The 17096-nt window shown below is 34.8% G+C and overlaps 1 protein-coding gene across 2 annotated transcripts in view; it reads left to right on the top strand.

The window, feature by feature from the left end:
* Positions 1-17096, top strand: part of Pms2 (mismatch repair endonuclease PMS2) — a 272119-nt gene that overhangs the window by 179169 nt on the left and 75854 nt on the right. For both annotated transcript variants that reach the window (XM_090407693.1, XM_090407694.1), the window contains exon 15: positions 5273-6142. In XM_090407693.1, the coding sequence (XP_090263819.1) occupies positions 5273-6142 (870 nt within the window). The remainder of the gene's footprint in view (positions 1-5272; positions 6143-17096) is intronic.

Raw genomic sequence — 17096 nt, 5'->3', positions numbered from 1 at the left:
TAGTTCCATTGCACAAGGGTGGTGCAAAAACTGATGTGTCTAACTACCGACCTATTAGTATCTCTGGTGTGGTAGTGAAGATTTTAGAGAAGTTGGTAAGAACTCACATACAGAAATGGGTAGACAAGCATTCTATACTATGCAGGGAACAGCATGGGTTTACTATAGGAAGGTCATGTTTTAGCAATTTGCTCATATTTTATAACAATGTTACGGCCGAGTTGGATAAAGGAAATGGATACACTATGATAATGTTGGATTTTTCTAAGGCATTTGATAGGATACCACACAGTAGGCTGTTGTGTAAACTGGAGAATATGGGACTGGAACATAATCTATTGACTTGGATCAGAAGATGGTTGACAGACAGATATCAAAAAGTGGTATACAGTAGGTGTGAATCTGCCAGATTTAAGGTAACTAGTGGTGTACCTCAGGGTTCAGTCCTTGGGCCATTATTGTTCAATCTGTACATTAATGACATCAAGCAGGATCTATCATCAGATTTGCAATTGTTTGCTGATGATGTGAAGATAGGCAGGGCAATCAGGGATGCTACTGATATTCAGAAATTACAAAATGATTTGAATAGACTGGAAATCTGGGCTAACAAAAATGGCTGTCAGTTTAATGTTAGTAGGTGTAAAGTTATGCACTTTGGCGTGATTAGAGTTCCAGCGACATATTATATTAGCAGGGTTATGCTACAAGAAACTGAAGAGGCAAGGGATCTTGGTGTATTGATGGATCAGAATTTAAAGTTCAAAGGTCACATAGCAAAAGTTGCAAATACAACTCAGAGGATAATTGGTATGTTGAAGCGAACCGTGACAAGGATAAGGAAGTAATTTTGCCTCTCTGGGTTCCAAGGGGATAAAGAAGAGTTACAAAGATTATATCTGGATTATGGGATATAGATTATGAGGACAGATTGTGATAGATTGATTGATAGAGGTCTATAAACTTTTGAATAGGTGTTATAGCATTTCAACTGATGAAATTTTTTGTTATATGGAAGGTGGGGAGAGAAGATGGGGTGCATCCATGGAAGTTACGGTTGTTCTTAGTCAAGAAAGGGTTAAGAGCTAGGTTTTTCTCCTTGAGAGCAGTGAGTGAGTGGAATAATTTGCCCTTACAGGTAGTGAGTGCATCTACTGTAAATGAATTTATGGGAAGGTATGATAGCTGGGTTGGGTAATTTACAGCCTCCCTTGATGAGTCCTTGACTCCCTGGAGGTCTTAGATGATGATGATAATAATAATAATAACATCCTGTACACCCTTTGAGGGTATATATCAGGAATTTGATGATGACGATGAAGAAATTACTTTCCTTCATGATATGCTCCTTTAAGAACTGAGTAGAAAGTTGAAACTGTATATCATTTGTCTTATTGGAGTAGTTGTATTGTTATTATTAGTATTGTACTAGTACAGTATATTGCTGTAATAGGTATTCACTGTGAACTTACGACAGTCATATATGACATTTAAGTTGAATTTTTAAGTTGAGTAATAACAGGCATGCACAATGGCTAAGTATATTGAGCAACTGCCACTTAAGTATAGAAACCTAGAGAGGGAGAGTGAACGAGTGATCTGTTTCAAAACTCTATTATATATCTGATATATATATCTGATAGTTTGAATTATATATCTGATAGTTTGCAAATGAGATAATGTTTCTTCATAAACTAACATCAAACCTATAAATTACTCTAAAAAAAAGGCATGGACATATTTAGTTCATTATGAAGTTTTTGGATAAGTGACATTAAGCTAATGTAATGTTTTGAAATGTAAACATCAGTTCTAGATTATTAGTTTTATAATTTTATACTCTTCTAGATTTTTCCTGTCTTCTGTTATTGTTTGCATTTGTATGTTTTGTTTAATTTTTTGTGCATTACATATAGATCCTGTCAATCCTTATTGTTATGTAATCAGTATATGATTACTTTGTTCTGTTGTTAGTTCATGATTCTTTTGTTCCTGCCATTTCCTCTGTTCTGTTTCCTGTGATCTCTTTTGTTTTTTACACGATTTTCTTTTGTTTTGTTTAATATCCACAATTTCTACAAACTATATGGGATGTAATATCCCTTAACTTAAACATGTTATATATGTCACCGAATTGAAGCCTTTGGCTCTTCATATATCTAATAATTTATTAGGACACCTCATGGCAAAACTCGTAGAAGGGTTGTAAGTTCTGTTCGCTACAAACTTGATATTAACTAGGTCTGCCTACTCACTGATGAGACCTCAATAAAGGTTGAAACCGGTCTGGGTAGTGACCTTCTGTCATAATGTCGAACAATAATACAGCTCCTAGGAGCTAAGTTCTCATTATGAGTAAATATCAAGAATAGTCATCGGAGCTTGCTCCACCTTTGACACGAGTTGCCTCAGCTTGCACTACCTTTAGGGTCAGTTGCTGCAGTATTTGGGTATTTGCTTACGCTTGGAATCGCCGAACTTTATATAGTTTCTACTATATTCGCCATGAAACTCTTTGAGTTTCTTATTCGGCTAAGAAACTATATGGGATGTAATATCCCTTAACTTAAACAAATCCACAATTTCCCTGTATTATATTCTGCTGAGTTTCATTTGTTCCACTTCTTGTAATTTTCCTTTGTGTTTTGTAATCAATCTACAATTTCCTACCATTTTCTTTATCTCCTGATTGTGACATTATTCCAGGCAATTCAGTTTGCCATCACGAAGGTTTGAGCTTTTACTGCTTGTAATAGTGAGAGTTTAAAATATCATTGGTTCTCTTTTCTTAGGCTGGGACTTTTCCATAGTTTGTTATAACACATCATTTCATCATAGTGGTATTCGCTGTAGTGCACGTTTACTGTTTATCATCTATGGTGGTTATGTAATATGTGTTCATCAGTTCAGAGAAGGAAAAACCAACTATTATACTTCATCTGGAAAGGAAATGAATTTGTTGATAGAAGCTTGGTTGATAGAAAGGTTAAGTTTAAAACCAAAAATAAATAAATAAATAAGATAAAATATATATATATATATAATTTCATGGTAATTATTAGAATCGTTACATCATATGGGGGGTTTGAAGTCAGTTCCACCAAGGATGTGAATGTGATTTATGTGATTTATACTGACCAACCACTGTTAAAACAAACAAAAAAGAATCTGGTTAATGTTGATGTATATGTGCATGACATGTAATTAAATTACTGGTTGATTAAGGGAAAGTGGTTAAAAAGAAGTCTAATGAAGTCAATTTATCGAAGTGGGTTTGACCTCAGAGTTGTTATGTTACATTTTTGAAAAGGATACATAATTAAATTTTTTAAAAAAATGGATTCTGAAGTTAGGGATAAAGATATTGTTACTTAAATATAAAGAGCCAATAGGCTTCATTTCGGCGATATAAATATTATTTAAATTAAGGGGATATTAAATCCCACATGTGGGATTTAATATCCCCTTAATTTAAATAAAGATATTGTTGATATGAACATTTCTTTTTTTTTCTTATTCACCGCTTTTCATATTGAGTATTTATCATGGTATAAAAGGACTTGTATGCCTTCAGTCCAGTATATATATATGTCCATGCGGTTAGCCTAGTGGCTTTGTGCTTCGTAACCATATGCCTGGGGAAGGAGTGTCCTAGGTTCGATTCCCGTCAACGACGTGAGGAGCTTAAAGATCTTCCTCAGTCATAGCCAAGTTAGCTGGTCTTGGGCGTGGACAGCAGGGTTTTTCCCGCCAGTTTATCTGGTGTTTTTCATCCTGCAAGCAGGCAAACCGGTCTGAGGACACACGGATTACAGTCAGGAATACTGACCCAGCCATAGGTCTGATTCGTCAGCCTGTGCCGGTTCCGGGGCCTGGATAAAATTTGGGGGAACTAGATGGTACTGTGAACTCCCGTAAAAAGGGGGAAACGAACGCAGTATCATCAGACGAAATTTATTTAGTATATATATATTAGCATTTTAAAAGTTTGATACATGAAGTTTTAAAATTAAACTGGGAGGAGTTCTAAATTAAAACATATGATTATTTAAATTAAAGGTATATTAAATCCCATATTATTTCAAAGCCAAATAAGAAACTCAGAGATAGAAATCTAATCTAAGAGTTTCATGCCGAATATATAAAGTTCGGCAAGTCCAAGCGTAAGCCAACACCTGGTAGTGCAATGTCAGGGCAACTCGTTGCAAAGGTGGAGCAAGTTCTGATCACTGTTCTTAGTATTTACCCATAATGTAAAACAACAGCTCCTAGGAGATGTATTACTGTTCTACATTATGAGAGAAAGTCACTACCCAGACCGGTTTCGACCTTTTTTGAGTTCTCATCAGTGAGTAGGTAGACCTGAATAATACTAAGATGGTAGTGAACAGAACTTACATATACTCTGCTATACGAATTGCCAAGAAGGTGTACCAATAAATTATTTAAAATAAAGAGCCAGGAGGCTTCAATTCGGCGACGTAAAAATGATTTAAATTAAGGGGATATTAAATCCCACATTATTTCAAAGCCGAATAATCTCCCCGTAATTTTCCAGTGTGGTTTCCTTGTGATTCTGATACAGTGGATAGAGGTGCAAAGGAGAATGTCAAAAATGATATTAGTATTGTAGAGTACTGATTATGAAGATTGAGAATTTGTAGGCTGCAGACACTAGCAAGCAGGAGAAAGAGGGGTGATTTGATTAAAACTTACAGCCTTCTGAAAGAGTCATACAGGATTTCAATTGATGGAATTTTTCATTTTATGGAGGGTGGAGAAAGGATGAGAGGGCATCCTTGGAAGCTGAGAATGAATGCCCTCAAGAAAGGAGTAAGAGCTAGATTTTTTTCTCATAGAGTGGTGTGTGTGATTGGAATGGATTGCCATATTGGATGTTGTATGTGAAGTAGTGTGAATAAATTCAAGAACAACTATGATAGCTGGTGCATGTAGTATGTAGCCTCCCCTCAATGAGTCCTTGACTCCCTGGAGGTCTCTCTTAATAATAATAATAAAAAAAAAATTACATACTCTGTATATAAAACTAAATAAAATCATAAAATATATGAACTCATTAAATGACAGGATGGCTTCCAGTTAATGAACCTATGCTCTGAGTTATTTTATCCACCCAAAGATACCTTAACAAACTGATTAGATAATCTTTAATCTTATGTTTTATTTTGTTATATAAGCATTATTTTAGTTTTAATTTCTCCATATTTATGTGAGATATTGATATTTTCATTATTTGTATATCTTTATTTAGCTTCTTGTTATAGATCCCCTACTACTGTGTCAGAATCACTTGCAAACAAGAGCATGGCAGAAGGATTAGAAAATTCAAATTCCTTAAATAGTAGTTCTTTTCTTCATACAGAACAGGAGGAGGAGGAGGATAATATTGATGACGCCAGCAACAATCATCTTAATACTGAAGAAGCTCCCCTTTCTAAAATTACATGTATGCCACCAAAGGCTTGTGTTGATAATGGATTATTGGATTCTCAGTCTGCTTTTGATAAAGAATATACCTTCAATAATTGTTGTAATGATAGTAAATCTAGTTTATTGAAATATAAAAAAAATAGCAATAGACATAAATTATCACCACATGAACAATATTCAGTGTCTAAAAAAAAGCAATCTGTATTAAATTTTGTGACCCGTGCTGCCACCACAGATTCTGATGACATTAGAACTCATTGCCAAAAAGAAGAAAATGCAGATGATATTGATATAGATTACAAAAAAGAAGAAAAAGTGGATGATTTTGATAGAGATCGCAAAGAAGAAGAAAATGAAGATGATGTAGATTGCAAAAAAGAAGAAAATACAGGTGATAATGATGTAGATCACAAAAAAGAAGAAAATGAAGATGATAATGATGTAGATTATAAAAAAGAAGAAAAGATAGGTGATATGTTTGAAATGTTGTCTAGCTCTGATATGAAATGCATGGATACCATTGAAAAATCGTCCCAGTTGCAAGCTTTACGTACAACAGAATGCACATTAGATGTGTCAAAAAGGTTGAATGGAAGTAAATTATTGGTCGATGAAGCTGTAAAATTAGATAGAAGAAGTGTTAATGTTGAGTTCTCCATGGAAAAATGTAAACAGTTGCTGATTACAAAAGGTAGGAATAAAAATTATATATATATGTGTGTGTGTAATTTTTAAGAATATAGTGAACACTATTAAAAATGACACGTTTTGTGATTTATATAATAAATAATGCCTGTAATTGATAAAGAATATACTTTCAATAATTCTTGTAATGATAGCAGATGTGGTTTACTGAAATATAAAAATTTAGCCATATGTATTTATTTATTTAGTGTATGACAATAAAAAAAGACACATGACATCAAATTTGATACATATTTGTGCAGACAAGATAAATGAGACAGGTAGTGTATATGTGAATTTAGCTATAGACATAAATTATCACCACAGGAACCCATCATCATCATCAAATTCCTGCCATGTACCCTCAAGGGGTGTACAGGATATGATAGTACTACATGAAAAAAATTACATCATTACTAACTTCCTATCTACAATTTTCCTCCAAAGCAGTCTGTTACTTGTCAAGACTACAGCATTATCAGATCTTATATTTCTATCGTCTAAGGCACTTTGTACCGTATCAATCCACCTATATCTTGGTCTTCCTCTGGGTCGTTTTGCTGCCAACCTGGCAGAGAACTCTTGTTTTGCTAATCTTTCTGTCCATACCACCTGAGATTAGCTCTGCTAATGCATTCCTGGATGCTGACAATGTCAAGTTCTTTCCTAATATATCCTCGTTTTTAATATGATATTGCCATTGATGGCATTTGTTCACGGCTATAATCTTTCTCAGGACCCTCATATCTGCGGTCTCTAGTCTAGTCAAGTATTTTACTTCTGACCCAGTTCTCAGATCCATAAGTTAAAACTGGTTTGAATACTGTCTTGTATACAACTAATTTAGTGTTGCAACTAATTTCTCTCTTATTCCATATGAATTTATTCAATTGACTTCCTACCATACCAGCTTTGTTGATTCTGTTGTCTATTTCTATATTTAATTTACCATCTTTAGTAAAAATCGTGCCTAAGTAGCTGAAATGTTTCACTTGTTCCACAGGTTCTCCATTCACAACACAGTTGACATTTTCAATGATTCTGCCTATTTTCATTGTCTTTGTCTTTTTATTGCTGAACTTCATACCATATCCATTACAACAGCCATTCAACTTAGTCAGAGAATCCCACAGACCCGCAGCGGATTCATTCAGAAGTACATCATCCGCACAAAGCAAAGAGCCGATATTAACATCTCCAACCCCGACATCATGTTCAATACCACTTTCTTCACAATGCGATCCATATAGATAATGAATAACAGAGGGGATAATGTACATCCTTGTCTCACACCAGATTTAACATTAAACCATCTTCCTGTACTTCCTTCAATTCTAACTGCTGACTTCCAACTCAAATAAAGACTAAGTATTGCTTGATATAATATCCCATTGACACCATATAACTGTAGCGTATTGAATAGCTTCTCTCTTGGCACCTTGTCATATGCCTTTTCCAAATCGACAAAACTTAAATACAGATCTTTGTTATATTCCCATGCTTTCTCAACTATTTGTCGTAAAGTGAAGATCTGATCCTGACAGCCTCTATTTGGCCTGAATCCAGCTTGTTCTTCACCCAGCTTTTCTTCCACAATTCTTCTCAACCGTTTCTCAAGTATACTTGCACGTATCTTACCAGGAACACTCAATAGGGATATACCTCTATCACATTCAGTTTTATTTCCCTTTTTATATATGGGTACTATGAGAGCTCTACTCCAATCATCGGGAATTTGTCCATCTGTCCAGGCTTTCTGAACTATGCAGTGCAGCCACTGTAAGACTCCTATACCACCATACTTCAGCATTTCTGCTCGAATATCATCTACTCCTGCTGCCTTTCCACATTTCAAGCCTTTGATGGCTTTTTCTACTTCAAGTATGGATATGTATTTTCCTGACTGCATGCCTGGTCAGTGTTTTTTTACCACTGTGCTGTCATCACTGTTTGTTTCATTTAGCAGTTTTTCAAAGTAATTACTCCATACTTCAAGGATATCTTTTTCTCCCATTTTCATGTCACCTTTATCATCTCTAAGTCCTTTTACAGCACTCTTTCCTCCATTCCTAAGCTTCTTCAACAACCTCTAGAATATTTTGCCACCTTCTTGATATTTATTTTCTATATTCTTGCCAAAGTCCTCCCATGAATTTTGTTTAGCTAGTTTTACACAGTGTTTAGCATTCTTGCATTTGTATTCTTAGAGAATACAAATGCAAGAATGTATTCTCTAAGAGCACAAGCTGACTTATTTGCCAGGAACTTTTGATATGCTTTCTTCTTTTCCTTCACTGCCTCTTTAACTTCCTGTGTCCACCAGGGAGTTCTGATTTTTTTTATCCTTGCAGACAACCTCACCACATGCTTCTCTGGCAGAATGAATCAATGTTTTCTTCAGAGTTTGCCACTGAATCTCCACGGTTTGATTCCTGTTCTCAAACTCTTTCATTTTTTCCTCAATAATCTTTGTGTATTTTAATCTACAGTTCACATCTGAGAGCTGCTCAACTTTTATTCGCTTTAAAACTTTCTTACATGTTATTCTTTTCAATATGAAATTCAATTTTATCCTGCTCAAGACTAAATAGTGATCACTTCCAATTTCAAATCCTCTGTACACTCATGTCCTGAACCAGGGAGAAAACATCACTATCAACAATAACATAGTCAATGAGACTTTTCTTATTCCTTGCCTCTTCTCTCCATGTGAATTTGTGCACCTTTTGATGTTGGAACATGGTGTTAGTAATAACCAGTCCATGTCCTGAGCAGAAATCCAACAGATATTTGCCATTATTATTAGCTTTGCTCTTTTCTCCAAATTTTCCCAAAATATTTTTGTATGTCTCACAATCATTTCTTACTCTGCTATTTAGATCCCTAACAAGGACGAACTTTTCCTTTTTAGTTGTGTCAGTTGCTTTTTCTAAAGCCTCAAAAAATTCCTCCACTTCTATTTTAGTAGAACCTTCTGTGGGACTATAGGCACAAATAAGTCTCATTGTCCAGTTCCCCATTCTCATATTTGCCCACATTACTCTACTTGAGACTGACTGCCATTCAAGAAGATTAGCCTCGTATTTTATGTTGAATACTATGGCTACTCCTTCTTTTCCTTGATTGTCATTGCCTGAATATAACATTTTGTATTTATTGCCCAGAAAGATCTCATCAGTTTTTGTCTTTTTTGTTTCAGTCACCCCTATTATGTCGATCTGGTACTTATCTAATTCCTCAGCTAGCTCCATTTCTTTGCCATTCAGGCTTCTTATGTTGATAGTACCGATCTTTAACTCTGGTGATATTGAGTTGCAGTTTGTTTTCAGATTTGTTCCAGTAGCTGACTTTTCGCTGTTCGCCCTGGTTCCCTTGCGAAAACAACGGGGGCCTTGTTTAACCGGGCGACGCCCCAGCGGGCATGAAAATTTGTCATGTCGTACCATCATTTTTTATTTTGGTTTAACCAATAAGAATACAGTTTGGTCGGCTAAATCCCAAATTGCCAGCCCATCCTCGTTCATTCAGTATCCAAGTAGATACCCAACAGGGCGCACCACGAGAAGGTTAGGGTTGGACATTAGGTCAGAAGCCCTGGTCGGTTCTCTGCATTCATTTAAAGGCTATGTGGAGGTCTCCTCTCAGTTATACAGCTTTGACCCTTAAGAATCCCTGAACCCATGATAATGAAAAGTGAAGTGATATCAGCAATGGAACAGCTGCCAAAAGGAAAAGCTGATGGAGTGTCAGTGGAATTATTGAGAAGCAGCTGGGGATGAAGTAGTGAATATATTGACTGAAATTTATCAACAATTTTGGAAGAAAATATAGTGGCCTATAGATTGGAAAACATAAGTGTTCATCCAAATTCCAAAAAAAATCAAATCCCAGGGATTGTGAAAATCATAGAACCATTTCTTTTATTTCATATGCAAGTAAAGTTGTGCTGAAAGTTATCCAAGGAAGGTTGGAGCCGTATATGAATATACAGAAATGCCACAAGAACATGCAGATTTTTGGAGAGATAGAAGAACTAGAGACCAAGTAGCAAATCTTTAGATGGATGGACATGAAATAGATTATGGAAAGATTAAGAGATTTCAGAATGAAGTATTCATCTGTTTATTGATTATAAGAAAGCGTTTGATTGTGTGGATCACAATAGACTGTTGATTGTATTAAGATCAATGGGAATACCTGAACAGACATGTAATTCTCTTGATAAGAGAACTGTATGACAACCAAGAAGTTTAAGTAAAAACTGTCTTTGGAGAAACAGACAGTGTAAATAAGAGCAAAGAATACAAAGAACAAGGAAAAGTTGCTACTGCTTCTTTAAGCATGCGGAACACCCGAAATAAAAGCCATTTAAGGATTGAGATGGAACTTCTTCTATCACTCTGGAAAAAGGGGCTGTGGCAGGGTTGTTTACTCTCACCCTACCTTTTTAATATTTATACTGAATATATTATGAGAATGGCTGATTTAGACAAAGAATTGGCTGGAATTAAGATTGGTGGCAGAAAATAAATAATTTAAGACAAGCAATGATACAACCTTCATGGCAGAAACTAAGGAAGATCTGGAGCAGTTGATTCTATTGCTTAAGATGGAAAGTAACAAAGCCAGGCTTAATTTAAGCATTAGCAAAACAAAAGTGATGGCTTCTGGAAATTTAAATGAATTTATAATAGAGGGAGAGAAAATAGAAATTGTTGAAAGTTATGATTTACTGGGGTTCAGAATCAGAAATGACCGTAAATGTGACGATGCCATTAAAAGAAGGATAGGCATGGGAAATAAAGTGATGTTAAACCTGACAAAAATTTTGAAAGATAGAGGTGTGATAAGGCCACGAAAGCTAGAATTGTCAAAGCAGTGGTATTTCCAGTAGTGATGTATGGATGTAAAAGCTGCATTATTAAGAAGAAAGATAGAAAGCAAATTGATTCATTTGAATTATGGGTGTGGAGGAGACTATTAAGTACCTCATGAATTGCAAAACAAAAGTGTTTTGCAGTTCATGACCAATAAGAAGGTTTTAGAGAATATAATTTAGAAATTAAATATAATAATATAATTACAAGAAAACCCTGCTTAACGCGAATTTGATATGTACGATAATCAGTTAGCACGATTGAGTGAAATGATACTATTTCTCACTTTAAGCTTTTAATTAATGAGTTAACGCGATTATTTTACATTACGCAAAATATTTTGTTGCCAATCTGTAGCAAGCTGTAAAGCTGGAAATCATTAAGAGACATGAAAGTGGCACTAGTAATACAATGATTGTGAGAGACCTGGGATACAGCGAGTCTACAGTTCATATTATATTAAATAAGAGCAAAGAATACGAAGAACAAGGAAAAGTTGCTACTGCTTCTTTAAGCATGCAGATCACCCGAAATAAAAGCCATTTAAGGATCAAGATGGAACTACTTCTATTACTATGGATTGGGTATTGTAACCAAAATATATTACCTCTTAGTATAAGGAATATTGAGGCTAAAGCTCTCAATATTTGTACATCACAATATTTGTACATATTTCAAGAGGAATGTAAAAGGTTTACTGAGAGTTTAGGATGGTTTGACTGTTTTAAAAATGGTGCTGGATTGCATAACATAAGAATAACTGGGGAATCTGCTAGTACTGATAAAGATTCTGCAGCCAAGTTTCATGAAGAATTGCAAAAGATAATTCAGGCAAATGATTATGATGGCAGAATCATCAATCTAACAGATAAGCTTAGGTTCATCCGCCTGGAAGAACATGAAAAATACATTCGCTACTATTACTATGGCAAGTGAGGACTGGTAGACCACACTTTGGACACTCCTTCAGACAGGATTAGATGGAAGAAAACGAATGTGCTATTTAGGAGTCATTACAGATCTGAAAGATTCTTTTTTGTCAGCAGTGGCTTTGAAGAATTCTGCTAACCTTAACAAATATGGTTGCATTAATTTGCCAAAAATTTGGGAGACTGTTATCCTAGGAGAAACTCCTGCATGGCTGTTTTTTTTTTCTTCCCCCATTAGAGGGCACCAAAAATAGGACTTTAGATCTTTTGTCCATTGCAATTGTATTGTTTCACTCATTCACTGTCGCGTGTACAAGTGTGTTGTGCTCTGATGATGCTGAGTTGAAATTCAGCGAAATATAAGCAGTTAATAAAACATCTCCTTGATAAAATTGTTTGGTGTTCTTAATACCATTAAAAAATAAGTCATGAATAATGTCAACACCTAAGCTTATCTGTTAGATTGATGATTCTGCACGGAGAAGATATTGTATACAAAGCGTGATGGTTTGATAAGTTGAAACTGAAATTGTCCAGAAAATTGAACAGGTTAGCCTTCCTTAAACGATGCCACGACAACGATATCATTCCATCTTTTCTGAAATCTAAAGAAAAGTGACAATCGGCAAAGGCACATAGTATTTATCGATGGGCAAGTTTAGCGCTTCTCTGAGAACAAATCGGCGCTACTTGCATAGAGCTTAGTAAGCTAAACAGCTCTACAACAAGAACTAATCAATGTGTTAAATCCTGAAATGTGGACTGTCCTACATCACATCTCCAAAGTTGCAGCAAAAAAAGAATTTACAAAAGTACAACAGCAGCAGCATACGAAGTCCCGACTGCAACTTCGACGAGACCACTTGGTCATAACCTATCGTCTGAAACACTCACTGAAGAAGCCAAGAACGCTCTCGGTCTAGGGCATAACTTTGCTGTCACTCCCAAACAAATTTCTAAATTAGAAATTACAATGAAAGTAGAACGGGGCATCTACAATCTTCCACTGGCAATGGCCAATAACATATATAATGTGAGAAACTTACTCGATTCCCATTCAGAAAATTAAGCAAGAATGATCTCCTTCAACTTGAAGAACAGCGTGCGTATGAAGAAGAAGATAAGGATTGACAACAAGAAGAGAATTGTATGACTAAGAAGCTAACTACAAAAGGACTTGAGATAGTTTTCAATCACATCGAGTATGCTACAGAGATTTTGTTTGATGTTGATCCTGATATGGAATGAAGCTTCGAAGTGCACTGAAATCTTGATAAAGCAATCCAATTACCAGCCATCGCAAATTGCATGACAAGATGAAAAAGTCAACCACCATTCAAACATCTTTACTGAATTTTTTTGTAAAAAAGTAGCTCGATCAAATGTTTAGACATTAGATGAAAATTTAAGCAATTGAGTTTTATTAACTTTGATGATTTTATCCTCTAATATAGCTTATACTGTAATTTTTTTTCCGAATTTATGCTAACTGATGGATGAATTATAATTATTCCTATTGTTTATTGTATTCGCTTAACACACATTAATTGATGGATTAATTAATCACGTTAAGCGAGGTTTTCCTGGATATTATATTTATATAATATAATTATATTTCTAATATAATATAATATTAGAAATTAGAATATAAATTCTAATTCAAACTACAGACCATCCAGATGAGGAGATAGAAAATGTCTATGAAACATTAGAATCCACATTAAATAATTCTAAAGAATTCTACATAATTATAATGGGTGACTTTAATGCAGAGATGACCATCTGAACTGCATCGGTAAATTTGGATTTGGACAGAGGAATGAAAGAGGAGAAAGACTTATTGAATTTGCAGAAGAAAATAACCTCTTTATTATGAACAGCTTTTTCAAGAAGAAAATCAATTGAAAATGGACTTGGAGAAGCCCAAATGGACAAACTTACAATGAACTAGACTTCATCCTCTCCAACAGAAGATATATAATAAATAATACTGAAGTGCGTAATAGATTTAATACAGGAAGTGACCACAGACTAGTAAGTGCAAAAGTATGGATCAACAAAAAATGGAAACCGAATAAGCTCATAAGAAAAAAGTCCAATTTAGTGAATCTACAAAACCTCTACCACAATAAAAGCTGTTATAGAGAATTACTCAAAAATGAACTAAAAAAGTTAAACACAGCTACTACCATCGATGATGTTATTGAAATATTAACAAAATCTATCTTGAATTGTGCACTAAAAATAGGTGTAAAAAGGCACCAAAGAGAGAAAAAACTAAGACAGGAAACCTTAGATCTGATGAAGAAAAGAAGAGATTTGAATGACACCAATAAAATAGAATATGCGGAAATTTGTAAAACTATATGTAAAAGGATGAAACATGAACTTAGATCGTATAATACTAGGAAAATTAAAGAAACAATAGAAAACAATAGTAATATGAAGGTCTTAAGATGAACATTATCAGTTGGAACAAAGGAAATAGCTGCTGTAAGAGGAAGAAATGGTGAACTTATAAAAAATAGAGATGTAATAATCAAAAGAATTCAGGAATTTTATACTTAACTCTATGAAGACAAAGACCATGCCATCCAAGAATCATTTATGGATAACTCGAGTGAGGAAGAACATGATGCCCCTGAGATCTTACAAGGCAAAGTGGAAATGGCACTGCGAGAAATGAGGAATGGAAAGGCCCCAGGAGAAGATGGAATTATGGTAGATTTCTTAAAACTTGAAGGAAGCCCTGTCATCAAACAGCTGAGTAAACTCTTTAATAAATGCCTAAAACAGAGAAAAATTCCAAAAAATTGGAACAATTCACTAATAATATTAATTTTTAAAAAGGGCAATAAGGAAGAAATTAAAAACTATAGACCTATAAGCCTACTCCCCACCATACATAAAGTTTTCACAAAAATTATAAATAATAGAATAAAATCTAAACTAGAGGGAACACAATCCTGTGAACAAGCTGGATTTATAAAGAATTACAATACTTTGGACATATTCACACATTAAGACAGCTCATTGAAAAATCAGTTGAATTCAACAAACCGTTATGTCTGGCCTATATAGACTATGAAAAAGCATTTGATTCAGTTGAACTGAGAAACTATATATTGAAACACTAAAACATATTTACAATAATGCAACTTCTGTAATTAAATTATATAAACACAATGAAGAGTTCCCAATACAAAAAGGCATCCGGCAAGACGACACCATATCTCCCAAATTATTTACAGATTGGGAAACAAAAGGAATAAACATAAATGGAGAAATGCTGCATCATCTGAAATTTGCAGATGATATTGTCCTAATAGCAGATAATCTCGAAGATCTGGAAGAAAGGCTAAATCAGCTAAATGAAGCCTCCAGAGTAATTGGATTAAAAATAAATAGAGAAAAAACAAAAATAATGATGAATAAATATATTAACCATTGAACTGTTAAAGTTGAAAAGCATGAAATAGAACAAGTTACTTCATATGTATATTTGGGCCAATTGTTATCCTTTGAGGAGTGCCAAAGAAAAGAGATTGAATGAAGAATTCACCTTGGATGGCTGGCTTATGGGAAAATGAGAGACATATTCAGAAGTGACATACCTATGAGTCTAAAAAGGAAAGCTTTCGACCAGTGCATACTTCCTGTCCTAACATATGGAGGAGAAACATGGACTTTAACAGAAGCCCTAAACAAAAAGCTGAGAACAACACAACATTGCATGGAAAGAAGTATGCTAAAAATAACAGTAAGAGATCATCATCATCATCAAATTCCTGCCATGTACCCTCAAGGGGTGTACAGGATATGACAGTACTACATGAAAAAATTACATCATTACTAACTTCCTATCTACAATTTTCCTCCAAATCAGTCTGTTACTTGTCAAGACTCCAACATTATCAGATCTTATATTTCTATCGTCTAAGGCACTTTGTACCGTATCAATCCACCTATATCTTGGTCTTCCTCTGGGTCGTTTTCCTGCCAACCTGGCAGAGAACACTTGTTTTACTAATCTTTCCTCTCCCATTCTATTTAAGTGACCATACCATCTGAGATTAGCTCTGCTAACGCATTCCTGGATGCTGACAATGTCAAGTTCTTTCCTAATATCCTCATTTTTAATATGATATTGCCATTGATGCCATCTGTTCACGCCTCTAATCTTTCTCAGGACTCTCATATCTGCGGTCTCTAGTCTTTGGTCAAGTGTTTTACTTCTGACCCAGCTCTCAGATCCATAAGTTAAAATTGGTTTGAACACAGTTTTGTATACAGCTAATTTAGTGTTCCGACTAATTTCTTTCTTATTCCATATGAATTTATTCAATTGACTTCCCACGATACCAGCTTTGCTGATTCTGTTGTCTATTTCTATATTTAGTTTACCATCTTCAGTAAAAATTGTGCCTAAGTAGCTAAAATGTTTTACTTGTTCCACAGGTTCTCCATTCACAACACAGTTGACATTTTCAATGATTCTGCCTATTTTCATTGTCTTTGTCTTTTTATTGCTGACCTTCATACCATATCTATTACAACAGCTATTCAGTTTAGTCAGAGAATCTTGCAGACTTGTAGCGGATTTATTTAGAAGTATAACATCATCCGCATAAAGCAAAGAGCTGACATTAACATCTCCAATTTTGATATCAGGTTTAATACCACATTCCTTCATAATGTGATCCATATAGATAATGAATAACAGAGGGGATAATGTACATCCTTGTCTCACACCAGATTTAACATTAAACCATCTTCCTGTACTTCCTTCAATTCTAATTGCTGACTCACAACTCAAATAAAGACTAAGTATTGCTTGATATAATGCCCCATTGACACCATATAACTGCAGCGTATTGAATAGCTTCTCTCTTGGCACCTTGTCATATGCCTTTTCCAAATCGACAAAACTTAAATACAGATCTTTGTTATATTCCCATGCTTTCTCGACTATTTGTCGTAAAGTGAAGATCTGATCCTGACAGCCTCTATTTGGCCTGAATCCAGCTTGTTCTTCACCAAGCTTTTCTTCCACAATTCTTCTCAACTGTTTCTTAAGTATACTTGTATATATCTTACCAGGAACACTCAGTAGGGAAATACCTCTGTAATTCTCACATTCAGTTTTATTTCCCTT

This window comes from Typopeltis vanoorti, chromosome 17 (genome assembly GCF_054136105.1).
Source record: "Typopeltis vanoorti isolate ZY-2024b chromosome 17, IOZ_Tvanoo_1.0, whole genome shotgun sequence".
NCBI classification, from domain to species: Eukaryota; Metazoa; Arthropoda; class Arachnida; order Uropygi; family Thelyphonidae; genus Typopeltis; species Typopeltis vanoorti.
This window is presented reverse-complemented; position numbering and strand designations above follow the sequence as displayed.